The sequence below is a fragment of the Rhinichthys klamathensis genome, unplaced genomic scaffold (genome assembly GCF_029890125.1).
Source record: "Rhinichthys klamathensis goyatoka isolate OS25496 unplaced genomic scaffold, OSU_Roscu_1.1 h1tg000903l_1, whole genome shotgun sequence".
Lineage (NCBI taxonomy): Eukaryota > Metazoa > Chordata > Actinopteri > Cypriniformes > Leuciscidae > Rhinichthys > Rhinichthys klamathensis.
In genome coordinates, this window is record NW_026607250.1 from 115343 (window position 1) to 143262 (window position 27920).

Genomic DNA, 27920 nt, shown 5'->3' on the forward strand with positions numbered 1-27920 from the left:
CACACACACACACACACACACACACACACACACACACACACACACAGTACAATATGAAGCACATTTTTAGATCTGCTTCGTTTTCTCTACTATGACATCACCATCTTTCTGTGTGTTTGACCGCAGTGTGTACCACAGTCGTTTACTTTTTGTGTAATGTTAGCTGTGTTTTGCCGTCCTGGCTGAAACTCTATCCTGTTCACCCGGCTCCATATTACTTCTTCAAATAAACTGCCTACAGCTTCTTCCTCTACGCCTCATTGCTGGCTGGCTTAGTTGGGGACACTTCATATTCAGCGATTTGACAGATTTGACTGCACTGACACTATTGGATGAGAACTGAATATGACATCACTGTTTTCTACAGAGCTGCTTTATAGCTGAACTGAACTCATTTCACATTTGATGCTCTTTTACACAGTTATTGAACAGAATCAACCCTGACCAGAGGTGGGTATGGAGTATCCAAAAACTGTACTCAAGTAAAAGTACAAGTGCTTATAGAAATATTTACTCAAAGTAAAAGTAAAAGTAATAATCTCAAAAGTTACTTGAGTAAGAGTAAAAATACTCAAGTAAATGTAACAAAGTAAATGCACTTCGTTACTACCCACCTCTGACCCTGACTGAACTGACCTCAGCTGCACAATGTAGAACAGCAGAGTTGAATTCTGTTTACATCACTGAATCATTAATTTCCTGTTTATTCCTGTAAAGCTTTGAAACAATCTGTATTCTATAAAGAAAGAATCCATTGGCTTGGCTTTTCGCAGATGGCGAGAACTGAGGGATTTGAAATGTTGTAAAAGAGACACGGAGATGAGTAAGGTATTTTATTGAACCGATAAATTGCCATATGTAGCTCTCAAACAGAGTTCATTGTAAAGCATATCTATTGTGAGGGTCATATCATTATGGTTGTTGTAGCTGGAATTTATTTTCAAGGAATAGCGTGTCTATGAATGCGTAGAGCTACAGTAACATCTTCAGTCAGCTCGAGATCCTTTTCCATCTACACTTATGTCTCTTACGCCTAATATTTAATGTTTTATGAGCAGTAGGAGAACCATATTCATCCACACAGTCAAGCACAAATGTGTTTGTTTTTTTCAGTCAAACAACAAATTCCCTCTTCTCAAACTGATAATGTGGACTAGAAAGCGATTGGCCGCAGATCTGTGTGGGCGTGGCTTGAGGGTGCAGCATTGTTGGCCACGCAGGGGAGCAGTAATGCTGACATCACTTCCCGTCTTTGTTCCTGACATTATTTTCAGGTTTTGGAATGTAATTCCCCAGAGACTGGATGTGAAGGCCCAGAACAGAGTCTAAACTCTATGAACATCTTGTTTCATTCTTGTCTTCCTCATTCAAATCATACAGTTGTCATGTAAATGAAATATGGTGTTTGAAGATGTCTGCATGTGTGTGTGTGTGTGTGTGTGTGTGTTGGTTCTTTCTCAGTAGGGGAAACTTCTGTCAGCAGTGAAGGGATTTGTGGGTTACTGCACATTTTCCACCCAACATCAAAATCACTGTGTGTGTGTGTGTGTGTGTGTGTGTAAGTTTGCTCCTGGTAAACCCTATGTTACGGGGACAAAATTTCCCCACAAGAGGACAATATGAAAATGAATGTTAAAATGCAGAAAGTTTTCTGTGATGGAGAGTATTGGGGTTAGGATTAGGGAACAGAATATACAGTCTGTACAATACTGTATGAAAATCTGTATATACTGTACAGGGCTTCACATTAACTCTTTTTTGCTCACCAGTCACTGTGTTTAGTGGTTTTACAAAGTTACTAGCCACTCAGCATTTTCACTGGCCACAATTTTGCAGAGGTGGAAAGAGTAATAAAATATTCTACTCAAGTAAAAGTACTACTACTTCAATGAAATTTTACTTAAGTACAAGTAAAAGTACCGGTCTAAAAATCTACTCAAGTAAAAGTAAAAAGTAGCTCATTTAAAATTTACTCGGGGTAAAAGTTACTGAGTTACTTTTTTAACAGCGGGGGTGGGGGAATCCCCCGTGTAGGGTTATATTAATGGTATGAGATTTTCACAGTATGATAACGTCTCAGAAAATATCACGGTTTACAGTATTAATCAATTATTAAAGGTGCTATATGTATTTTTTAGCGGCCTCTATCGGTGATGTTTCAGATTGCAACCAATTTTTACAAGAGCGCTCGTGCTCTTGCGCGTGCTCGAACACAAGAGCGAGCACTCGTGGTACCGGCCACACTGAGACTTTCAACACACTGGAGAAAGCATCACACAACATGCTGGAAACTCATGTAAACTCCCACTGCAACGTTACAATAATAGGCTACTTTTATCAGCTTGACGTTGAACTAATGCTCCATGCTCGTACCATGATAACGTTACATTTGTGGTGTTATCTAGCATAAGGCATTTCACTAACTATTCGTGTATCTTTCACAATCAGCAATGTCAACATAGATGAATGTGATAACGAAAACGGTTAGTGAACTAGACTGAACAATTTCAGTGTAACAGTAAGATCGTAGAAAGTAACTACTGTACTGAACGTGTCTGGAAATGTGTATTATAAACAGTATGATAGTGGGATGAGTGACGTTAGACAGTAGATCTAGTACATAAAATAAAAGTTACATCCTAAAGCACCTACTTTTTGTTATCCTGGAACAGTCTTTTGTATTAATTTCATATCTCATGTATGTTATAGTTTACTTTGCTATTTCATTATAGTTTAACATTGTTTCAGCATATCTGAAAACTTGTAATTTATCGCAATAAAAATAGCGGAGGTCTCTCCATAATTCAAACGCTCTGCCGATGTTGATCCGTGTTTTCGTCCTAAGTCGATCCGATTCACGTTTGGCCTGACGAGCTTCAGCAGATACATTTTTGTTTTGTTTTGTTTTTTATATTTTTGTGGTGTTTGTGTTGGAGTGTGTGTTGTGCTGGAGGCAGGTCGTGTTTAGTGTTATCAGACTCATTGTGGTCAGCTGCAGTGCCGTCGCATAGACTGTATATAAAAAGGAGAGAGGCTCGGGAGCACACATGCACGTCACATCCGATGGCTTTCGCAGAAAATCCGACCCGGAGACTTTACATAGAAATAGGAATACCGGCCTTCAGAGGTAATAGCTAAACCCGACAAGTGGATCATTGTAATGTGTGATTACAACCCCTTTACACACAGGCAATGAAAAAAAGGATTCATTTTAGAAGAAAAGTTACATATAGCACCTTTAAATAAATAAACGGTATTATTAAATTATGGTTATTATTATTATTATCATTAGTTAAAATGACAGTTAAATTAATGAAAACAGGGTTTTTTTTGGTTGAACAAATGCTTTTACTATAACAAACTTGAAACCATTTGTCTGTTTTGTTTATTAAAATTTCAATAAAACATGTCTAATCAATTAAATTCAATAATTGATAATGAATTAGATTAACAACTTATTTTTAACATTAATACTTTATTAAAATGTTTAAGAATAATATAGTCCTATGAAATGTATTTTATTCAGAAAATGAATGTTTCTTTTTATGATTTAATCCAAATATATTATCAAAAACGGTGGTACTCAAATGTAAATTTAAACTTTGTGTCCTTTTATTTTTTGGGGAAGCGCTGCAAAAACAGATTTACTAAATTAAACCATGGACAAAAAAATATATATTCCTTTGAATAATGTTTAAATAAAATGTATTATTGTTGTTATTATTATTTTGAGAAGTTCGTTCTATTGTATGCCCAGAATTTCTCCTAGTAAAACCGAACTTTTATTTTGACAGGTTGTAGTGAAGACCTGTTTCAAAGTGTATTTGACAATGGTTTTTCTCAAATAAAATGATGAAAATGCTCATTAGGCGTTCTCTCAGAGCAGCTCTGGAAATGTTCATGTATTCATGTCCTCAAATTGTTTGTGAGACGCTGAAAACACCACGAACATCACACATACTTGAGTATGTAACGTTAGTAGACAAAGCGGCGCAGCTCAGCAGAACAAATATGTTATATATTTACATAGCAGTATTTTTGTGCTTAAATATTCACAGACCATGTCGCGATTGGATTTATTGCACAGTTCTACTTTCCATGTATTCATCCATCCATTATTTTGCGTGTTTTACGTGACATCTGCGTTATGTGAATAATTCCATTTTCATGGATTCCGGGATTCCCTCTGCATCACGTAAGTCATTCGGCCTTAAGTTATACTAATCGGGAAATACCTTTATCTGCAGGAGGGATGGTGTCCTATGTATCCTCCTTTTGCAGCCACTTTGCGTCCACATTTTTTGCAAATTGGATATCTATCCTCGAGGACAACCACTCGTTTTTTCTACAAAGTATTTCCATACTGGCCATAATTCGCTTCATACGAATTCGAGGGCGCTTTCAGCTCAGCTGGGTCTGCGTCACCTTTCTTGCGCGTTTGTTCTCCCGCCCTTCAACCAATGCAGTAGTTTCCGGAGTGTGATTTTTCTTTTCTCCCTTGTATTATTATTTTTTACTCAGTAACGGATATGATTTCAAATGTAGCGAAGTACAATACTTGAAACAAAACGTACTTAAGTAAAAGTAAAAGTACAGATTTTAAAAACTACTTAAAAAAGTAGAAGTACACATAAAAACTACTCAATTACGTAACGCGAGTAAATGTAATTCGTTACTTTCCACCTCTGCAATTTTGACATTGATACAATGGTGAAAAATTGCTAAATAGATATTTGAAATATTATCTCATAATTTGGAAGCAGGAATATTGGGCTGGTGTCACTTTAAGACCTGACACAGATCAGATCCATTATACTGTTACACGTGTTTTCTTTCTCAACTGCTTTTTTTTTTACAACATTATTTTTTGTGTATTTGACTATAAGTGCAATAAGCCAGGGGGAAAAAAGTCAATTTAGTACCGAAAGATGGCTTTATGTCTGAAAAATTTTAATCTGAAAAAAAAAAAAAAAGTATTTGACTTCTGAAGTGCAACACACTATTTGAAATGCACATATTGGTCAAATAATATTCTGGTTTAAATGTAGCCTACTGATATAAACAATTTTATGTGAGAGCAGCTTGGGTTTAGCCAATGTATGATTAAAAAACAATAACGTCCCATTAGTTAACATTAGTACTTATTATTCTTTGTTAACATTAGTTAATAAAAAAAATACTGTTCATTGTTAGTTCATGTTAGCTCAAGTCCATTAAATAATATTAACACATACAACTTTTAACAATTTTAATAATATATATTTTATGTATTACTATATTGTAATTAACATTTTTCGTTGTTAGTTTGTTAACCCAAAAAGGGTTTAATAATTCTGTCACACGCACCAAAAAAAAAAAAAAAAACATCAGAAGAGTGATTGATAAATAAGTAAGCATGAGCTAACTGTTAAAACTATGTTATTTGCTTTGTTTCTTCAAACAGTTGGACTGATGTAAACTTAACACTGGCAGCACAAACTGAAACCAATTTAAGACCATCAATACTAATGTCCCTGAAAAACACATTCACACACTGTGCACCTCATGAAGTCACATCCAGGGTGCGAGGTTCATTAAAAAAACGTGTCAGAGCCTTCACCATGTGTTACTTTCTGTCAGCAGAACTATTAACTAAAATAACACGCATGCACTCACACCTGGGGTTAATTATGGTAATACATAACATACATCACAAACGCAAATACACAAATGTTAATATCAGTTGTTTAACTGAATAAAATGAATGACATTACAAGTCCAGTCAAGCAGATATTTGCATAAGAACACTGATGAACCTCTGATTGGTTCTTTACAGAACTCACAACAGCGCAGTCAGCCAATAACCTGTGAGAGTTGCTATTAAGATGAAATGCCTGACCTCTGATTGGCTGTGTCAGCACCTGAGCTGCGTTAACAGGCATGAATGAAAACTGAGCAGCCAAACACCAAACATATGTCTGGAATGACACTACCAATTGTATTTAAAAGCAACTTGTAGTATATATTTCCTATGTGGAGTGAAGATTTTGCAAGCAAATGCAAAGTTTCTCAGTGGAACGAGTGAACGCAAAAGCATTGACTTTGTCTCGTATTTTTGATGTCTGCCCTAGAAAAATTACCAGCTTCACCCTTTATTCAAATATTATTATAAAATTCTTAAAGATTTTGTGGAGTTGTGCTTGAAGTCAATTGTTTTCTTTGTGATAACGCAATAAAACATAATTATAGTGCTGATATATTTTTTGGCCAGACGAAAAAACGAACAGAAAAACAAGAGAGAACCAACAAAATATTAATAACTGATATGTTGTAGTCAATGTATGCTTTTTCCTGTGAACGTTTTGTTTTTCTATGCATTTATTTAGCATAGTAAAATAAAGTCTGTATCTGTAATTTGCCTTTTGTCAGATAAATACCTTAACCACGTTTAGTGTTTTGTTCTTTTCTCATATGTAAATATTTTTTTTGTATAAATATTAGTAAAAAATAGTAAAAATATATTTTGATGGTTTAATCAAACTTGTAAACAAATACCCCACTCCAGACATACCTTTTGGCAACTACTGGACCCAAGGGACGAAAACTGAACTAAACATCTGAGATCATGTGACAACAATTCAGCATACTGTCAAAAAAAAGGCTATACTAAGTACTGTTTTATATAGTATTTAGTAGGCAGCATATATAGCCACAATGTAGTATAAAATATAGTAAATATGATGCTCGTACAAGTGAAAGAAACAATGAGAGTTCAAAAACCACTCGTCACTGATGGAAAAATTGTGTGTGTGTGTGTGTGTGTGTGTGTGTGTTCTTGTTTTTGAAGGGAGTCAGTGTCCAAACAATATTCAATGTCTCTAACGTCCAGGAGTCAATATAAGTTCAGGAACAGCTGACGCATGTTCAACTGTACTTAACATAGTTTGTTTCTCTTGTCTCGCCATCTCTTTTCTCCATCTCTCATTTTCTACCGTTCTCTCCCAGAGGATCATTACTCAGATGACATTGAGGAAAGTTCTCTATTCCTCTCTGAAAATCAAAACTGAGACAGATTTTCAGGTCATAATCTGGGGGTATCAGCCCAGATGACTGTGAAGTATTATAAGTGTGTGTGTGTGTGTGTGTGGCTGCTGTGCTGTTCCACTGCTTCCCTCAGCACTGAGGAATTTTTGTTGCTACAATGAATGAGCCAATTTGACATCTTTCCACAAACACACTTACACATGTAAAACCATATGTACCATCGCGCACACACACACACACAGATTTCCCTTTTCCAGGGGTGACACATAGCAGCAAGTTCCTGTTTTTTCTGTTTCACGGGATTGTGCAAAACTGCTGAATCCTGGAGGATATGTAAGGAGTTTAAACAGTCAGACAATAATGATTCACTAAATGAGATCTTAATTATATCTGAATGCAGTCCAAGATCTATAAACATCATTTATAAACTATACCCTTTAAATGTTTGGGGTCGGTAAGGTTTTTTAAAAATGTTTTTGAAGTCTCTTATGCTCACCAAGGCTGTTTTTATTTGATCAGAAATACAGTAAAAACAGTAATATTGTGAAATTTTATTACAATTTAAAACAACAGTTGTCGATTTGAATATATTTCAAAATGTAATTTATTCCTGTGTTTAGTCTTCAGTGTCACATGATCCTTCAGAAATCATTCTAATATCAATGTTGAAAACATTTGTGCTGCTTAATATTTTTTTTGTGGACACTGTGATACTTTTTTTCAGGATTGTTTGATGAATAGAACGATTAAAAGTAGGCCTACATCATTTATTTGAAATATAAATCTTTTGTAACATTATATCTTTGCTGTCACTTTTGATAAAATTTTTGCATCCTTGCTGAATAAAAGTATTAAATTCTTTTAAAAAAGTGTAGTGTAGTGTAGATAGAAATAATATATTTGATTAAATAATTCTATGTCATTGATAATACTCTGATTATTTTAATAAAATGAATGTGAATAAAACAGTATATATTTAAATTTGCTAAGAGAATACCTCAAATGAAAATCACTGGTCATTGTGGCATACAAGTAAATCACTGAAAAGACAAAAAAAGTGGGATTCTGACAAAAAACGGGCTATTATCTGTAGTTATTATAATTAAAATGAACATGTAAAATGAACAGCCCTGAGCATCTGTAGCATGATCACACAGAACATTAAAACCATACCAAATCCTTCTCTTCAGCTCTCACTCTCTAAATCCCCGTCCGCCACTTTCCCGCCCTGCTCTCACGTTGACGCATGACTCTTTCCTTTAAGTTCTTACTCTCATTGTTCCCTGTGACCCAAAGCACAATCTTCCTCTTCCACACACTTCCTGCTTCCTGCTTCACAGGAAGTGCTGTGCAGAGCCGTTTCCTCAACTTATTTGGACTAATATATCAGTCTTTCGTTCTCTAACACGCACTTACTCACACATAATGTGGATCAAATAAAAGCTGAAATCCTTTTAATACAGTCTAATGTTGTCTAAATTAGTATTTTGTGCGTGTGAATCAAAACACACACTTCACAAACATTGCACTACAATGTCAATATGTCAGGACTGGAAGCATGAACGCGATGTCTACTAGACCTCTTTTCTGGTCTGGTTTAATCTGATGGTTCAAATCACCGACCCCCATAACTCCCACCCACATCCATTAAACCAGCCTGAAAAGAATAGCTCGCACAAAAATGGAAATGCTGTCATCAATTACTCACTCCTTCAGGTCGGTTTGACTTTCTTTCTTCTGTGGAACACAAAAGAAGAAATTGAGCAGAATCATGGGGACTTCGCGGGGGATGATGTGGTCAAGAAAAAAAGAAGACAAAATAGAATATAATAAAAGAGTCTAAAAGATTTGTACATTATTCTCTGAAGCCTTACAATATAGCTTTGTATAAGAAGCGAAGATTTTTGGAAAGCTGTGTCACACAAAGCGATCGAGTCTCTTTAGAAAATTTGGACTAAACCGCTCAATTCATATGGATTAGTTTTACGATCTCTTTAAAAACTTTTTGAAGCATCACAGTGGTAGTTGCGTAGCTATCAATGGAGGGACAGAAAGCTCTCGGATTTCAACAAAAAACATCTTCATTTGAGTTCGGAAGAACGAAAGTCTTACGGGGTTGGAAGGACATGAGGGTGAGTAAATGATGACAGAATTATCATTTTTGGGTGAACTATCCCTTTAAGGTAACACCTGCACGTTTCATTTTTCATTTTTGGGTAAATAACCCAAGCCTATTCTTCCTATAGCCTAGTTGAAATCACAGGGCCAAACTCTCGCTGCTTCTACAGTTTATCCCAGTGTGTTTGCGGTCTTAGATAGAGACGTGATTACCCGTATTGGGACTTGAAGGGCACGAGGGGAGTGTTTGTGCAGGCCAGAAGGGGTTTATCAGCTCCAAACACTCGCAGGATTTCCGGTTTGGGATTGTCCGTCCAATTCCTGAGTTCCACAGGAAGCGCAGAATAAAAAGCAGGAGAAAAACGCCCAAAAGCATCTCATTCCTCGCCAGTCGGTTCACGGGGAGCATCGAGACGTTGACCACACGCCGCTCTTTATCAGAGAGAAGAAGAGTTTATAAGAAATGCTGGCGATGGAGAAGCGCGTCAGAGCGCGCGACAGGTGGATCGAATGGCCTCGAGCTCAGCGCGAGATCACGTGATTTTATTAACTGGGTGAGTGTGAGGACATTACTTACATTGGCATGGCGATTTTCTTTGGTTACACTTCAGTAATAAGCCATTACACATTATATACAGAGTATTTCACTTACAATAAATTGAGGACATTAAAAATGCTTGACATAATGGACGATGTAAAATAAAAAATGGGGGGAAAATTAAGGTGCAGTGTGTTCTGTCTTTCTGGCAAAATTTTATAATAATGAATTGTAGGCTATATAAATAATGTTTAAATTCACGACAAAACGATCAAGTGTTTCCAGCCTATTTCCATGTAGGCTAGGCCTACTGATTTATTAACAGCAAATTATATTTGGACCAGGATGTGATTTACATTTGAACTACTGCGCGTTAAACAGAGAGGGTTTAGCTTCCATTTCTATTTTTCCCCCTGCGCTCTTAAATGTTTCCCTTTATTTCTGTGTTTTACGTGTGACCCGGTAAACTGAGCCGCTGCGCGTGAATTCCTGCAGCGATGACGTCACGCGGAGCGAGGGAGAGCTCTTGCGTGAGTGTTTCTCTCGGGACGTCCCGGTGAAGGAGGGGCAGTAGTGGTGTGGTTACCCCCCTGCACGCTTTGACAGTTGTGAGGGAACTCAACTGAGTGTGCAAAAAAAAAAAAGAAAAAAAAAAAAGACTCCTAAACACGGAGAGCTGAGCTACGGGAAGCGCGCGCAGGAGTTTCGAGCCAGTGCAAATTTGGGCACATGTGTGTTTTTGGACTATTTATAAAATTATTCCACGTTTGTCCTCAGAGTTTGGTGGGAAACTTCGTTTTTGGGAACCGCTGGGGGACCACTCTCTTTCTTTCCTCTTTTGCATCCACGCACGAGCGGTTAATCTCGTGAACAGGAGTAATCCAGCAGTGAGTCATTGAACAAATATATATTTTAAATAGTTTTTGTAAATTCATGCATGCATCATGCAGTTCATTATAATCTATTTGCTCATGCAACAATTTTGTACAGGTCATTATGTGTGTGTGTATTACTATAATTGTCATTAGATTAGACTGAACTGGATCAACACTGGGATCTGTGAATGGTCGCAAATAATGTTGTATGAAAACAGCGCCGCCTGCTGGTCGATTACCGTTAAAGCGGCCAGACTGCAAACTATACTTAGTACACAGAATAGCATACTATATCTGAATTATTTAACATGCATCAGTGCATAATGTGCATGAAATACTCGGATAACCTACTTATCCAAAATGCTTGATAAGTGTGATGAAGCGAAGGTAATTGCTTTTTTAGGTAATGGAATACTAGTTTACTACTGAATACTGCTCAGTACGTTTTTTTGAAGTGCCAACACTTAAACCCCCCACAGTTTTAAAGTAAATAAATATGCCAAATTTATGATCACTAGACATCACTTACTGAATTGAACATACCGGTAGGCATTTAATTGTAGAAATAACAATGTAGCCAACTACTTTTATAAATGCATCATGATATATTGCACATTGTTTCACATAATACTTTTTAAGCAGTAGTATGCAGTATATACTGCACACTAAGCAGTAAGCATTCCATTCCAAATATAAACACACACACACACACACACTAAAGGCTTGCCCTCCATTAGTCTTAACTGCTTCCGTTTCTAATTAGTGCCATTTTTTCTGATTATATGCAGTGATGTGGATCTAAATGTCAGTGTGTTTATATACAGAGTTTTACATTCATGTTGAGGCTTTTTTGTGGTTTAGCATTTGTGTTTAAATGTACATTTTGCACGTACACAAATGCACTACGCGTTGCTTTGTGATTCAATGATTATTGTTTGGCAGAAAGTGTTGAAAGTTTGCAACACTATAATATTCACCTTTCTCTTATGCTTTTTATCGTCCTTAACCATAACTAATGGATAATTATCTTCATGCAACATCACTAGCAAGTAAACTAAAGTTTATTTTTGATGTGTTACGCACACGGCTGCTCAGAGACTGTGAGTCCGAGATCTGGCAGCGTTTATATAAGACACGTGGCAAGTGTTTACATATGACGGCAATCAGATGAATTGTGAGAGACACACACATATACAGTTTCTGTAACTCATACAGCCTGCAGGTATGGACCTGTAGAAACCATTACGTGTTTGGCAGGAGATCAGTGTGAAAGTCATCCAGAAGTCTTAAACCACTTTACTGCCTCATTGTGGTGTCAGATGTTCTGCGGTGGGTCGTCCGACTCAAACTGCAGACATGTGAAAACACTATCTGACCCACAATCCTTATGTGGAGGTTTCAAAGCTCACCAGCTGCTGTAGAGGCGCTCAGTGCTGTGGAAAGTGTTGTTATCTTAACAAATCCCATTTTAACAACCAAACAAAGTAACAACAGTAACACACATGGAATCGCACATGATTAGCCAGTTGCGCGCACGCGCACCTCAGTACTGGCAGGAACATCAATTCATTTCAGTTGAATTTCTGTGAGAATGTTGCTAAGCTAACACCACAATGCTCAAACAAGCATTAAATGCAGGGTATGATTTGTTCCAGAAACATTTTTTGTTATGCTGGTTGAAAGTGTCCACATCCTTATAGCAATCACTAAGTTATGGTCTAAAAGTATTTTATATATCGTCTGTGGAAGGCGTAGGACCATAAAATGTTTGTCCAATCATTGAATTCGGTCCGAATGCAATGATACGATGTCCTACCTGCCTGTCAGCGTATGTCTCGCGCAGACATCACGCGTCACTAGCGCGTTTCATGCTATGCAGAGTTAGACAGACGTCAGTCAGCGAGCAGCGCAACCGAAACAGCAGACGCCTGTTACAGTTCCTCCTGAACCAAAACCAGCAGCTTATGCTGCGTTCACACCATAACTACTGTCATTTGGAAGAGATTAAATGCAATTAGTTGAACTTAATAATGTTTTTTTGGCATATAAGAAGGACTTAAAGGGATAGTTCACCCAAAAATGAAAATTAGCCTGTGATTTACTCACCCTCAAGTCATCCTATGTATATGACATTCTTCTTTCAGACGAATACAATCTGAGTTATATTAAAAAATGTCCTGGAAAAAAAATATATTAAAAAGTCGATGCGTACGGCCGTTTGCCGGAAGCTAGTTATTTTAGTCGATTTAAAGTTTTAAATATGAATATTTTTGTTACACGAGCGCTTCACTTTAGAAGGCCTTTATTAACCCCCAGAGCCGCGTGGAGCACTTTTATCAGGAATGGATGCGCTTTGAAGGACTTCCACTTTACTCCAATTATAAAGCTTGGAAGTCTGAAAGAAGAATGTCATATACACCTATGGCTTCAGGGTGAGTAAATCACGGGCTAATTTTCATTTTTGGGTGAACAATCCCTTTTAGTACACCTTTATTCGTAATTTCATAATTAATTATATTGTCTTTAAAATGTGGTTAGAGACAAATATCCTGGGAAACTAAAATTGTATGTAATTTATATGGAAACTTATATGTCATGTATTTAAATATGTTTGACAGTATCTTTTTTTAAAATCCAAAAATATACTCACTAAGTTTTGCTCGCTAACTTGCTCAGTCACTGAAGTAAATTAAAAAAACGAAAACATTTAGTAGCAGATCCAGATTTTACCAGCCCTACACATGCACACAGGTCAAAATCATTAAGCATAGATCAGGGGTAAAATGGGTCATTAATCTCCAGAAAATATGACAGACCTTGTTTAAAGTGCTTCTTACACACACACACACACACACACACACACACACACACACACACACACACACACACACACACACACACACACACACACACACACACACACACACATGCACACTCATATCCACAGCCTCTTGTTTCACTATTAATGAGGAGGACATTGCATAGACTTCCACTGATTTTATAACAGGTTAATGATGATATTTCCTATGGCCTAACCCAAGTAAAAGCCCCTAGATTTCAATAAAGACATGTTTTGGCTGATTTATAAGCCTTTTTAACTAGTGAGGACCAGTAAAATGTCCTCACTTGTCGGTTGTCATAATGTTTCACTATATAGGTGAGGAAATTTGGCTCTCTCATTTATAGCCACACACACACACACACACACACACACACACAGGTGTGGTATAATAGCTGTTGTCAAAAGCTCTCTAGGGAAAACTGAGACCTGTTTTACACCGCGCTTTAAACCTGAACTCATTAAACCAGCCATAACCTAATGATTACTGTAAGCTGTTCAAGATGAGAGAACACACGTGTGTGTGTGTGTGTACATGTGCATACAAGTTAAAATTTTACTTCAAGAAGAGAAATGACTTTTAATATAGTTGACTTTGCATAGTCTCGTGTTCATCTGAAGCAGAGGTTCATGCGTGTGTGTGGCGGGACCGACGACATGCTAAATGCTGTTTCAGTAATCGAAGCCATGTTTTTAATAACATGTTCTTATTAAAGTTATATTTAAAACCTGTATAACCTGAAATCTCCATGTTACAGATGGTAACACATAAATGTATCTTCATAACACCCAGATGAAAATGAAACCACTTTAGCTGCGTTATGAGTTATGATCTGATTTTAGCACTGTTATAAAGCATGCGAATGTGTGTGTGTACTTATGAAAACACACATTTCTTAGAACCATGTTTGATTCAATCAGCTGTGATTTGTAACAAATGCACTTCTTAATGATGATTAATTTTCTCTAAGTTTCTGCCTTTAAAAGTGCATTAACTCTCTCATGTTTAAACATGAGAGTTATTCTTAATGCTATTCTTTTTTTTTATTCTTAATGTCTGTTCTGTGTGTTGTCTGTACAGTATGATGGGATCCAGCTGTTCAGTAAGGAAGTATAGCAGAAATAACATTTCATAAAGACTAGTTCAGTGCTCTCTGGGCAAAGATCTTGGATCTGGTAGTACTCTGATGGGGCCATTTTCAACTTAAAGGAGGAACCTTTTTTTTTTTTTTTTTATAATCAGAACAAGGTACATAGAAAGTATTCAGTGGCAAAAACACTTCTAAAGGCATTCCTTTTTACTTTTCCTACCCAAATTCCCATCCCAACACAACAACCCCAAATGCCAGGGAAAAATAAATACACTCTAAAAAATGCTGGGTTGTTTCAACCCAAATTTGGGTCAAATACGGACAAACCCAAATGTTGGGTTAAAAATGTAATAAAAAAAATTAAAGTTGAAAGTGAAAGTTGAAGTTGGGTTAAAATTTTAAATTACATTTTTAACCCAACATTTGGGTTTGTCCATATTTGACCCAAATTTGGGTTGAAACAACCCAGCATTTTTTTAGAGTGTAACACATTAATAATATTATTATATAATATATATATTACAGGTATTTCTCAAGTTACTTTAAAGAGGGTACATTCTTCTTAAAATAGATTATTAAAGCGTCCAATGTTTTATCTAAAAAACGCTATTTTTTTATTATTACTAAAGGAGGTGAATTCTGGAATCCACTGGCGTGAAAAAAAAAAAAAAAAAAAAAAAAAAAATATATATATATATATATATATATATATATATATATATATATATCCTTTTCAGTGATTTGTAATGAGTGTCATCTTTTGAAAGCAAAACATCTGCTTCTGTCTTTCAAAATGTCAACACCAATTATCGCGCCTACATTGTTTTCACCAACCCAGAATTCAGTCCAATAAACATTATCAGCATTTGCAAAAGTGAGAAAGTTTGCCATTTAAACCTTCTATATACAAGGAATCGAATGGTTTTAAGAGGAAAATTTGTGCTAAATACTGTTGCCCCTGTATCGATCATCATATACTATTGTTATTATTACTGTATATTATTTTAAATGTATTATTATAGATTGGTTATAGATTACTATTGTATAAGACATTTACTGTTTTCTCTCTCTCTCAGGTAGCTGATTGACCTGGGTGTACCTGAGGGGGACAGACACTCCCGAAAGTCTCTCTTCCTGCTGTCAGACACACCTGAGAGAGAGTGACAGATAGACGGAGAGAGAGAGAGAGAGAGAGATGTACACAGCGGTCCTGCTCTCCTCTTCTCTGTTTCTCCTGCATGTGACCTGCACGCCTCAGATTCATGGTCACCACGGGTAATGGCTCACATAAATACACACACAGTAGTGACTGTACGCTTCGTCCGAAATTGTATATAGTATGTGAAAAACAGTACGCGTAAAGAGTAGTATTCGAAAAAGAGTAGGTGAAAAGTGCCCGGATGACCTACTTCTTCTGGCGAGATTCTGAAGTGCGCATTCGCTGACACTTTCCCATGAGGCCACGGGAGAGGATTTATGAATGGCAGTGAAGTATGTATCATAACTGACGCTGGTAGGTCACATGACAGTTATAGCAAATGTAGTAGGCCTATACGTCCGATTTCCATTCATACTAGCCATATTCATATTATATAGAACTTTAAGATACTTTTTTAATGGTCGTGGAGTAAATTCAAATGTAGTACCTACCTACTCACATGCAGCGGTAGTGTCAGGAAGTGTCAATGGGCTCTTGGGCCTCATGGGGTCATGGGTCACTATAAGGTTAAAGGTCAACGCATATAATAGCAGCTAATTACATCAATCAGCCACGTCCCGTTAGAACTGATGGACAGCAAGCTTTTGATACACAAACGACAATATAATGTCTTTCCAAGCATTATATTTAACACACACTTTTAAATGCTTATTGTAATATAATATAATTAAATGCATATTTTTTTTATTCAGCAAGTACTCATTTATTTGACAGTAAAGGTATTTATAATGTCGCAAAATATTTTTTTTTTGTTGATAAAGATGTATCAGTTTCCACAAAACTATTAAGCAGACTAACTGTTTTCAACATTGATAATAATAAATGTTTCAGCAAATCAGCATATTAGAATGATTTCTGGAGGATCATGTGACACTGAAAACTGGATTTTAAATTGTAATATAAACTTTTTTTTTTTTACTCTATTTTGATCAAATAAATACGGAGCCCCCTTAGTCCCACTTTGTCAAAAAAATGTATTATAACTATCTCGTGGCCTCAAGATAAGTAACTCGTGGCCTCAAGATAGAGAAACTATCTTGAGGCCACGAGATAGTTATAATACATTTTTTTGACAAAGTGGGACTAGGGGGGCTCCGTAGAAGAGACTTTGAACGGTAATGTAAATATAAGCGATATTTGTGTGTAGGAGTGTGTTTGTTTATAACTGTGTGTCTGCGTGTGTTTCAGAAGGAGAGTGTGTGTTGGAGACGCGTGGAGTCGTCGTGTGTCCTACAGCACAGAGTCGTTCCTTCAGCCTGTACACAAACCCTACATCACCATGTGCCAAAACCACCGCATGTGTAGCACATACAAGTAAGATCACACAACAACACAAGAAATATACATTACACTGCATAAAGTATCAGCAGTTCACTAGACTATGTGTTTCACAGGACGATCTACAGGGTTTCTTACAGACAGGTGAGCAGAGCGGCTCCAAATGTACACATTTACCCAGAATGCTGTCCGGGGTGGCGACGCATACATTCACACAACTGTAACCAAGGTAACCGGAGGTCCAAAAGTCATATTGGTTAACGTTAGCTCTGAATGGGTTTTCACATTTGAATTCATAAATGCATATGTGTGTGTATTTCCATCTGTAGCGGTGTGTGAGAAGACCTGTGTAAATGGAGGGTCATGTATAAGGCCTAATCACTGTTCATGTCCGAGAGGATGGACAGGACGATACTGTCAAATAGGTACTCACAAACACACACTAACATTCATTTACTGTTATGTTCATGGTGCATGCTTTATAAAATGAGTTGCATGCACAAAGAATGGCATGCTTTGTGAGTAGGGATGCACAATATATCGGTATCGGCCGAAATATGGTCGTTTTTTAATGTTATTGTTATCAGTCAATGTATTAAAGCTGATAAATAATGTCTTATTTCCTTCAGCTGAGACATTCTAGATGCGCACTGTTCGCCATGATGGTTTTGAATTGCTGGAATTATGATTGGAATCACTTAAAACAAGGAAAATACAGTTAAGAGCAACATGTGCAGCGCAACTCTGTCATAGGCTATATAAAATTATAATGAGAACATTATAATTGTGTGCTTGGGACATGCCTGCTTTTAATGGTGAGACTTTTGTTTTGTAATGAGGCTCTCAAAAATGACATAAAAATTTGGATTTAGATTTATCGGCCTATATATTGGTTATTAGCTTTCAAACATAAAGAATAATCGGTATCGGCCGACATTTTCAAATCGGTGCATCCCTAATTGTGAGCCGTATATACATATAACACCTAAGGGTTTATATATGTGTGTATACATATATATATATGTGTGTGTGTGCTTGTGTGTGCGCGTGTGTGTGTGTATGTGTTTTATATTTACATAATTTTTTATATTATTTTATTTTTAATAGAGAGCAAGGGAAGTCCTGTTTTCCTGTTTTTATATAAATATTAGGGCTGGGCAAGTTAACGCGTTATTATCGCGTTAACGCATTTATTAATTAATGCCGACAATTTTTTTATCGCACGTTAACGCAGTTTTTTTATTTTTTTTATTTTGAAAGTCCGTTGCACACTGGCTCTAAATAGGACATAGGCCTAGAGTCAAACCATGGATCACAGGAGGGGTGGGATGTTGGTCAGCCAGCAAATAACCCACCCAAACCAGCTGCAGTGGAGAGGCTTTGGCAGGTGAACAGAAAGGGAGACAGCGCTCCGCGAGTGAATGACAGGCGCTCTATGGATAGTAACCATAGCAACGGCTTCTGTGCGCAACGAAGCTGTAGTCTTTTTAACTTAAATTAAAATTATACATAACTTTACCTGATGTGCCTGCGTGTAGTTTAGCGGGGATGCTCTGTAATGTGAATTCCCTTCTGTTGATGTCCTGATAACTATTTAAATATTGGAAACTCAAACAGCGAGCCGAGGATCAGTCTCTCTTCCAATGATTTGTACTGCGCGTCGTGTACAAAAAGTTATAGACAATCAAAATCCTTTTAGACAATTCAACTTCGGCAACGGGCGGGCGCGTGCGTGAGGCGAGCGCGTGAGGCGAGCATGAGCGCAACAGTTTCACAGAACGCACCCGCTTGTCGCTGCACCTTGTGCTCGACCAATTCACCTCACTCTAAAAGGCTGATACTTCTGTGTCGCTATACACTACGCGTTGGTTGGTTTTACTTCTGCGTCGTTGTCCGCGTTGACGCGCAATTACACATGCAGAGGGAGCATGTGAAACCCGTGGAGCGGTTCTAGCAATCACAGCGCTTGCGGTGCGCGTAGAATTGACGCGTCGTTAAATTTTTGGAGAGGTGCACGTCAGGGTACGACGTAAGTTCGACGCAGAAGTATAAATTGGGCTTTACCTCTGTTTAATGCGATCTTAGTGTACGTGCGAAACCATGGCATGACCAAACCTAAGCTACTATCAGAGAAGTAACGTTGGTCGACTTATATCTCATGACCTCTGACATAGACTGTTTCTGCTGCTAAAAGACACCTGTTGATACCTGTTAAGAAAAAAACCAAGAAAACTGGACTCGTTTTAACAAGCTAGATAAAAGGTAATGCCCTGGCAGTGGCAAATAGCTTTGTTTTAATATTTGATTTGATTACATTAATGTTTAAGTTGAGATTTACAATAAATATTTTATTGCTGTGTAAAGGGAATACTGCTGGTAAAAGCACCTTATTTGTTTAAAGTTTTTGCAAACCACATGTTATTACACTTTTGTGTATATAGCAGTACATTTAAATCAAAAGTGAGTAATAGACTACTTTAGAATTCATTATTAAAGTTTGCGCGTAACAATGCGATTAATCGCGATTAATCGCAAGAAAATCATGCGATTAATCACGATTAAAATTTTTAATCGTTGCCCAGCACTAATAAATATAAATATAATTATGGGTGGAAAGTAGTTGCTTCGTACACTTATTTTAAAGGGCTCATGAAAAACCATTTCACTGCTCCTTAAAATGATATTTTTTTAATATATTCGTAAATTAGTTTAAGGGTGGAAAGTGGTCATGAGATACTAACAATATAAATGGGCTTTAGGGGAAAAAGAGTGGTTCTTTTAAAAGACATCTTTCTCTCTCAGATGTGGATGAGTGTAAGGAAGGTCAGCGCTGCTCACAGAAGTGTGTAAATACGCTGGGGAGTTATCGGTGTGTGTGTGAGGAGGGATTCAGTCTGGCTGAAGATGAAATAACGTGTTCAAGAAGTCGTCCCCCCTCCCCCCCGCCCATCGCTCCTCCAAAACCCGACGATCGCTCATCCAGTAGCGACGCTGGTAAGACATATATACATTATAATCAGCCGCAGACATACTGATAGATATTCATCATCAGCACTCAAGATACAAGAACCATGAATCTCCATACACACGCACATACATGATGACACCAGGACAAACCGCACACACTACTATATCTTACAATTGCATTGGAATACCACAGATCCCTGTTCGCATCCATCTAAATTCAGTATTAATTATAAGTTCATACATTTATAAACTGTGGCAGTTTTGGTCTCACATTCCTGTCCACTTTTCTGCAACTGAAAATGTGGGAAGAGAACGGTCTCAGATTCCCCATTTCCATTGCACAAGGGGTTGTGGGCAATATTAACCAAAAAAGCATGCACATACTTCACAAATCCACTAGAAAAACCCGGCACTTTTGGCACACTGCTTGCAAAAATACAATGAATAGAGACACATTTATTCTAAACTCGCATACTATTTAGGAAGAATAGTACAGAAAAGCATTTCGAAAATAAAACAAGTAATGGGCTTAAGTGGTAATGCAATTACAGTGTGTGAAAATATGTCATAATAGGTAAGTGTGGGCAGTGTATAAGTGTGTTTCCTCTCTAGCGCCCCCTGCAGGTGGAACTCTGACCAGCCTCACGGTTCATTATTACTTTTGGTACGCGCTATGCCACTCTCAACTCGTACCGTGAGTAATAGTGCACTGTGACTGGTGACCACAGCGACCACAAACTCCGTCTGCCTCCAAACAGCAGGAACAGACCACCTGAACAGCCAGCTTCTTCAGCGGGGACACACGGCTTCTTCAAAATACAGGCCCTGCATGGCTGCAAGCTCTCATTGACTTTCTTTGTTAAGAGCATAATATCACTCCAAAGATATGTTTAACAGATATTGACAATAAGGAGTTTTTCAGATTTTTACCTACCTTTTTTATAAATAATATATATATATATTTTAATGTCATTTATATTTTTAGTTTTAATGAATTATAAATATTTTAATAAAATTAAAAATTATTAAATTATTCAAAAAATATAATGTAACTCTATGACAACTAAACTAGTTTATTTATAAACGAAACATTACTGATTTGCTTATAATTTCCAATCTAGTGACTCTCTTGTAGTGTTATTTTTGTATTATTTATATACTATTGTTGTTTTGTTTTGTAATATTTCTGGATTAGCTTTTATTTTATATAGGCTATTTCACTTTTCATTTAAGTTTAAATTCGAGTCATTTTGTTATTGTGCTTTTGTCATTTTTATTTACTTTTGGGCTTTTTAAATATTACCATCTAAGATTAAATGATTTCTTATTTTAAGTTTTAGTTGATTTTTTTTTCATTATTTTTTTTTCACAAGAAGTTTTTCATGTAATATTTATATTTTATTTTATTTCAGCTTTTTCAGTTAACCAAAAATTTTTTTTAATAGTTTTAATGGTATAAAATAATGCTGTTTTTGCACCAGCGATAACGGAATTAAAGTCAAAGTCCCTTTAATCAAGTCATTTCACTCACAGCCAAAATTACCAAAGCTGTTCTTCAAACTTACGATTAAATTTGATATTTGAAATCACACATTAAATCTGACCACAACTGTCTAATAAATTTGGTTTCTAAATGCTCAAATCATGACAAAAAACTGCATTTTTCAGGCCGGAGCTGTCAATGCGCCACTGATGCAACTTTACCGATTGCCGATTGGCTCTTTTATTTTGAAGGCGGGATTTATTCCTCCATATTGCGAGTTGCACTTTCTCTATTCATATTAAAATGAGTGCACTGTCTTTGTACAGTATATCTAAAGCCTTTGTTAAAGTTTGAGTTCTTTAGTGAAGTCCCTATGAGAAGCTGAACATTATACTCTCCCCTTGTCTGTCTGTCTCAATATTATGCCAAAACTATGTTGTGCCTTTAAGCCTGTTGGCAGCGCTCCTCTCACTCCTCTCTTCTGTTTTCTTTCCCTGAACTATTTCATATCTGTCTGCGATTTAAAAATAACAGCATGAACAGAATCTCCTCTGGCCCTAAATAGTCATGTTCGCTGTTTCCTAGCGACAGTTTAAAATAATCGCCACGTTCTGATTGTTGGCTGGAGCTCAAACACGCATTCCTGGAGTTTGCTTACTAGAAAGTACAAGAGAGTAGAACATTTTCAAATCTCAGCAGTAATGTATGAATCCAGGCAGTTGAAAGCTATAGCAAGGCAATCTAAATGTTGATAAGCTTGTTTCTATAGGACATGCTTAGTTTCTTTATTCATTTTTAGATATCAAAGGAAACCTATTTCAAAGTAAACCTTTAAGTGACCCCACACACTAGTTTCTCTGTTCCCACACTAGTCAGACCTCAGTGTTGTTGAGTTTGACCCTGTGCCACATCTGTCTGGTGGGACGTCCCCTGAGACTCGAGGTGCAGAAGCTCAGTTTACTCTAAACCTGTCATCAGCCTCACTGACCAGCAAGAGTAGTTCCCTTACACACATGTACCGTAGTAAACAGTTTACACCAAATATCTCACTTGCTACAGTTACTGTTGCTACAGTAGAAAATAAATAAATAATTATTATTATTTTTTAAACTAATTATTATAATTTAAACTAATTATGGCTTAAACTACTACTAATAATTAGTATAAATATTAATTATTTAAACTATAATAATTTGAGATGTCTTTTAAAGTGTAAGCATTATTTTTTCAGTCTTACAGACCAGCAAGAGTAATTCCTTACACAAACATTTAGCATAACCACAGTTTATGTTATTTGCTACTGTTAAAAATAATTAAATTAAAACAAGATTATTGTAAAAAAATACTAAAAAATATTAATTGTTTAAAATATTTTTTTTTAATTAAATGAGATGTCTTTCAGACAGTGTAAGCTTTAAAAAAAAAAATATATATATATATATATATATATAAATTTGTCATCAGTCTTACTGACCAGCAAGAAGTTTCCTTACAAACATTTACACTAAATGCTATTAGCCAGTTACTGTTACTACAGTAAAAAATAATCAAAAGTAAATAAATTAATAACAAATAAAATTAATGTAAAAATGCATAACATTCATTTAGTAAAAATATTTATTTAAAGTATTTAATAAAAAGCTTTTTAAAGTTTTTTTATGACAGTGATAGCTAATACCAGATGATTACAGCTTTCTGTAGTATCAAAAACAATCTGTTACTTATGATATTATTCAAGGTTGAATTGCTTATTCCGCAGCTCATTCAGAGTGTGCATGTCAATCGTCAACTATCATTTTAAAAAGTCATGTTTTTCTTGCATTAACCGGTTTTTAGTTTTTCATCTATTGTTGTGCATTTCTACGTTTTGATGATTTAGCATATTTTTGCTTTTTCTTTACTTAAAAAAAAAAAAAGACATACTTTCCCTTTAAGTAAAATGTTTCATCATTTTATTTAAGTCTAAAGGATCAGAGAAAGACAGACATGGAGAGCGAGAGAGCCCTAATCTCTTAAATGTCATTTTGACCTCAACTATTGTACAAATACTTTGTTGAGTTTATGGGGCCCAAAGTCCCTGAAACCTTGAGTTTGAAACTCCATTAGTGTCATCAGATAGAAGAACAGGAAGCTGAATGTTTAGCTGTATGATGATGGTGATTTTGCTTTTAAAGAGGCCACTGCCGGACACGATTTGTAGCTGCTGTTCCCGTTTTCGTTTTGGCTCAATCCGTAGCTCGCATTCCATATCTATCAAACTCAGACTGCTGGGGGTCACTGTTTTCCCTCACACAAATCTTCTCTCGCTCGCTCTTTCTCTCTCTCTCTCTCTCTCTCTCTCTCTCTCTCTCTCTCTCTCTCTCTCTCTCTCTCTCTCTCTCTCTCCTCTCTCTCTCTCTCTCTCTCTCTCTCTCTCTCTCTCTCTCTCTCTCTCCTCTCTTCCCTCTCTCTCTCTCTCTCTCTCTCTCTCTCTCTCTCTCTCTCTCTCTCTCTCTCTCTCTCTCCTCTCTCTCTCTCTCACGTGTCTTCATAACACACACATCTGGGACAGATTGACTGAGCTTCAGTGTGCGTCTGTGGAAGCAGCCAAATCAAACGCTGAGGAAAAAGAATATGTGTGTGCGCGACCCATTGACTAGTTTAAGACTGACAGAGCTCATAACCTAAAACATTCAGAACAACAGCCAACGGGCGGGACTTACTGGGCTGAGCTCTGATATGATTGGGTCTTAATCACGTCCATTTACAAAACAACCAATCACAGTCACAGTTATCTCTTACTGAAGCTTGTGATTTTAAATATGACCTGATTTCATGTAGTGTGGAGCGCAAAAGTCTCAAAACACTGGGATTTCTTCATTTTAACCTGGACAATGAACAGTTGTAGTTTAAAAATAATACTAATTGTAAGCAAAGAGCTCTGATGTAACATGAAGAAATGTTTTCTTTCTAGCTCTTTCTAGGTCACAATAAACCAAATAGTGACATGTGACTCTTTGCAAAAGCTGTGTTCATGCTCTTTTGGGACACAATCATGCTGAAAGATTATGATTATGACAGTGCTGCTGTCATTAAAGCAAACGGGGACATACAAATAGCAAAATAAGTCAATAAACAAAAATAAATAATGTGTTATTAAAAACAAATAAACAGCCAATAAATCAAACACATCATTTATTTAATGAATAATTTAATAAATAAAACACATTATTTACAGCAAACAGCAAATAAATAATTTTAAATAAGTTAATAAAATAAACGAATAAATAAATAAATGGTAAATAAATAAAATACATAATTTATTTATTTATTAATCAATAAAAAATAAAATGCTTAAATTCAAATACATTTTTAAGTTAAAAGTTTTACTCAAACTGCATAATATATAATATAATTTGAAGAAACACACACACACAAACACATATATATATATATATATATATATATATATATTGTATTAAATTGAAAAACAAAGAACAAGAATTTTCTCTAGTTGTCTCAGACTTTTGGACTCGAGTGGATATCAAAGTATTTGCATCATATTCTTGCCAAACCTCAAACTTTCCTCCTTTTGTCGCCCCCTACACTCATTCTCTTTCTGTTTCTATTTCTGTCTGTCTTTCTATTCTTCTGTGATCTTTGGTCTGCTCTGGGAGCGCTTTGGATATTAATTCATGCAATCAGAGAACATGCACAAATGTAACGTAAAACATTGCTTTTGGAAGTCTTACAAAAGTCAGTTTGTGTGTTTGCATGTTGTCTGAATAAAAGCGTTATTTATATTCAAAGCCTGGATCTAAAAAGATCAAAAATAGAGATGTGCACTGCGTTCTGGGTTTTAATGAAGGCTGAATGTCAGTGTGTGTGTGTGTGGTCCGTCTCTAATTTATGTATTTCTTTTGTTCTTAAAGGTGGAGGTTTTGTATTGGTGGAGAACGTTACCGAAGAAGTTCAAATGCTTAAAAACAGAGTGGAGCTCCTTGAGCAGGTCAGAAACACACACACACACACACACACACACACACACCCTCAGGACACATCCTACTTCAAACGACAGGAAACTGTAGCACGTTTTGCCAAGAGAGGTTACTGGTTCAAAGCCTTGCTAATGGTTTAATTAAAAGCAGTAGTCAACCTCACACATCACAGGTTCTGAAACAACACAGACACAGGTTTAACCATCTTTGTTCGTCAGGAAAAGAGCGTGTTTGGCAGATATTTCTAGTAGATAATAGTTTGTTTGTTTTCAGTCAATGCCACAGGAACAGGAGGTATTACATAGTCACATTATTAATAACATTAGTTGGCAAAAAACAGTTTTTCAGCACTTCCAAAAGGTTTATGTACAATTTAAAGTTATTGAACATGTTAATAAATAAGTTAGCCCTCATTAACCTCGCTCAATTAAGATATAAACAAAACAATATTCACATACTCTTAGAGTATGTACTGTAAAACACTAACATTTAAATGTAATAACAGTATGTGATGAAGGGTATGCATTATGTAAGGATAAAACAGTAGTTTAAACTGCATATTAAATTTCATATTCATCATTAGGTGACAAGCAGTTTTTCTATATTATATTTTATAATAACATATTTTGATAATAAAATAAAGACTAGATCTGCTACAGTACGCATGAGTGTAGACATGAACATACTGTGAATATGAAGGGTGAATAATGAATGGGTAACGAGATGCTGCAAGGAAAGTTGGGGAACCTCTCACAGATTTAGGCAGGTGGAGCTGGGGAAGGAGGAGGGCGAGGGAAATCCTCATGGTTGCAATGCAGTTGAGCCGGTTCGGGACGGAAATAAAAAAGGTTATGTAGATAGAACAAACAGATCGATTGGCTCGATCGTCAGCTGCTCGGAAGAGTTTCATGACTGAACTATATATTCAGAAAAAAAATAAGTGTCTTTAAATGTAAGAATACCTTCCTCTCTCTCTTTGTAGAAACTAGAGATGGTTCTGGCTCCCTTCACCACGCTCTTCCCGTTGGATGGTGTGGGAGACGGTAACAGCTTCCTGTCCGAGAGGACCAACTTCCTGTCGCATTCTCTGCAGCAACTAGACCGTATCGACTCGCTCAGCGAGCAGGTCGGGTTCCTGGAGGAGCGTATCGGAGCCTGTAAGCATATATGTGTGTGTGTGAAACTTATCTGTACAACCTGTTTCAATAGATACAATAACAAAAACATCTTATGTGTGTCTTTATCAGGTGCCTGCCAGGAAAACTAGACGATCACTCAAAGATGGGCTGGATCCAAGTGAAACCAATATCTGATGTCTAAATGAACAACTGCAGCACTGATCTAAGGGTCTGAAGCATGTAAACATGTATCCACTTAAAGAGCATGTAGGGAAGCGCAATGGCAAGCAAAAAATTCTCTCGAGTTTTATGGTGGATGACCGGGTGCTTTGATTGTTTCGTAATGTTTTTCCACGTATTTCTCTCATTTAATCTTGGTGTAAGTGCAGCTGTATAGGTCTCTCCATGTGTAGGTTTGGGTCAGGAGATATGTAAATTTATATATTTATAATTCCATGTTCTTCTCCTGAGTATTTCTATTGGGAAAAAAAACTACTTTTTTATTTTTTATATATATTATTTTTATGTTTACATTTTTTTTTTTTAAATAAAATTGCTTAAACATTGAATGTTTCTAGTTTGTTGTTCACACAGTTTACAATTTGTTTTTGTTTTTTTACTTTATATAGTTTGGATTTTTTCTTTTTTTTTTTATATGGAGCTACAATAGTCTCAAAATTAATGACAACATTTTACACAATATGCAAACAGTATTTCAAAAACACAATTAGGTTATATATATATATATATGTAGCAAAGTTGGTTATTGTGGGAAGAAGGAGGCGGGAACCGGCGAACATTCACAGACTTAAATAAAACAACGAACACATACAAAACGAAAGTAAGACAGCAGCCCCTCACGGACGACTGGTGTCACATAATAAAACAAAACATAAATCCAGGCCTGTTCCTCTCTCGACCTTCACTGTCGTCGCTCCTCCTTTATGCTTCCGCTCCTCCGTGAGAGATACGAGACCAATGCGTCGCGCAGGGGTCGCTCATTATCATTATCAATCACGCCACCAGCCTCGTCCTGCACGCCACAATATATATGTGTGTGTGTGTGTGTGTGTATATATATATATATATGAAAAAATATATACTTTTTTTTTTGTAAATATGAATTTAGCATTTGTTAATCATATTTTGTAAGTACGTAAAACTTTTTAAGTGAATTAGCTTACACTTTTTGGAATCACATTTTGTAAATGCATTAATTTTGAGACCATTTTAGCTTCATACTTTACGTGCATTTCGGAACATCCTCAACTGGAAAATGATTTACTATATATAGAATATATATTGTTCAATATAAAAAGCATGTCTATGTAAAGTCCCCATAAAACATGGAAACCTGTGTGTGAAACGATAAAGAAAAACAAATAAAAAGATAC

The 27920-nt window shown here is 36.3% G+C and overlaps 1 protein-coding gene across 3 annotated transcripts; it reads left to right on the forward strand.

The window, feature by feature from the left end:
* The first annotated feature begins 9429 nt into the window (after nt 1-9429).
* On the forward strand, nt 9430-26774 carry egfl7 (EGF-like-domain, multiple 7). Of its 3 annotated transcripts, none has more exons than XM_056244068.1 (9): nt 9430-9695; nt 15561-15759; nt 16892-17017; nt 17098-17210; nt 17311-17406; nt 19784-19975; nt 25343-25419; nt 26391-26565; nt 26656-26774. In XM_056244068.1, the coding sequence occupies exons 2-9, from the start codon at nt 15680-15682 to the stop codon at nt 26673-26675; spliced, it is 879 nt and encodes a 292-aa protein (XP_056100043.1). In that variant the 5' UTR covers nt 9430-9695; nt 15561-15679; the 3' UTR covers nt 26676-26774. The 3 variants fall into 3 exon arrangements, with proteins under 3 accessions (XP_056100043.1, XP_056100044.1, XP_056100042.1); XM_056244069.1 differs by lacking the exon at nt 9430-9695 and adding an exon at nt 10324-10566 and having other exon boundaries at nt 16895-17017; XM_056244067.1 differs by lacking the exon at nt 9430-9695 and adding an exon at nt 10325-10566.
* Nucleotides 26775-27920: the final 1146 nt, after the last annotated feature.

Bases quoted from the DNA above. Each gene is read 5' to 3' on its own strand.
- egfl7 (XM_056244068.1), top strand. From the start codon at position 15,680: ATGTACACAGCGGTCCTGCTCTCCTCTTCTCTGTTTCTCCTGCATGTG. The intron at 15,760-16,891 runs GTAATGGCTCAC...CGTGTGTTTCAG, and splicing joins CAGATTCATGGTCACCACGG to AAGGAGAGTGTGTGTTGGAG. The intron at 19,976-25,342 runs GTAAGACATATA...TTGTTCTTAAAG, and splicing joins CTCATCCAGTAGCGACGCTG to GTGGAGGTTTTGTATTGGTG.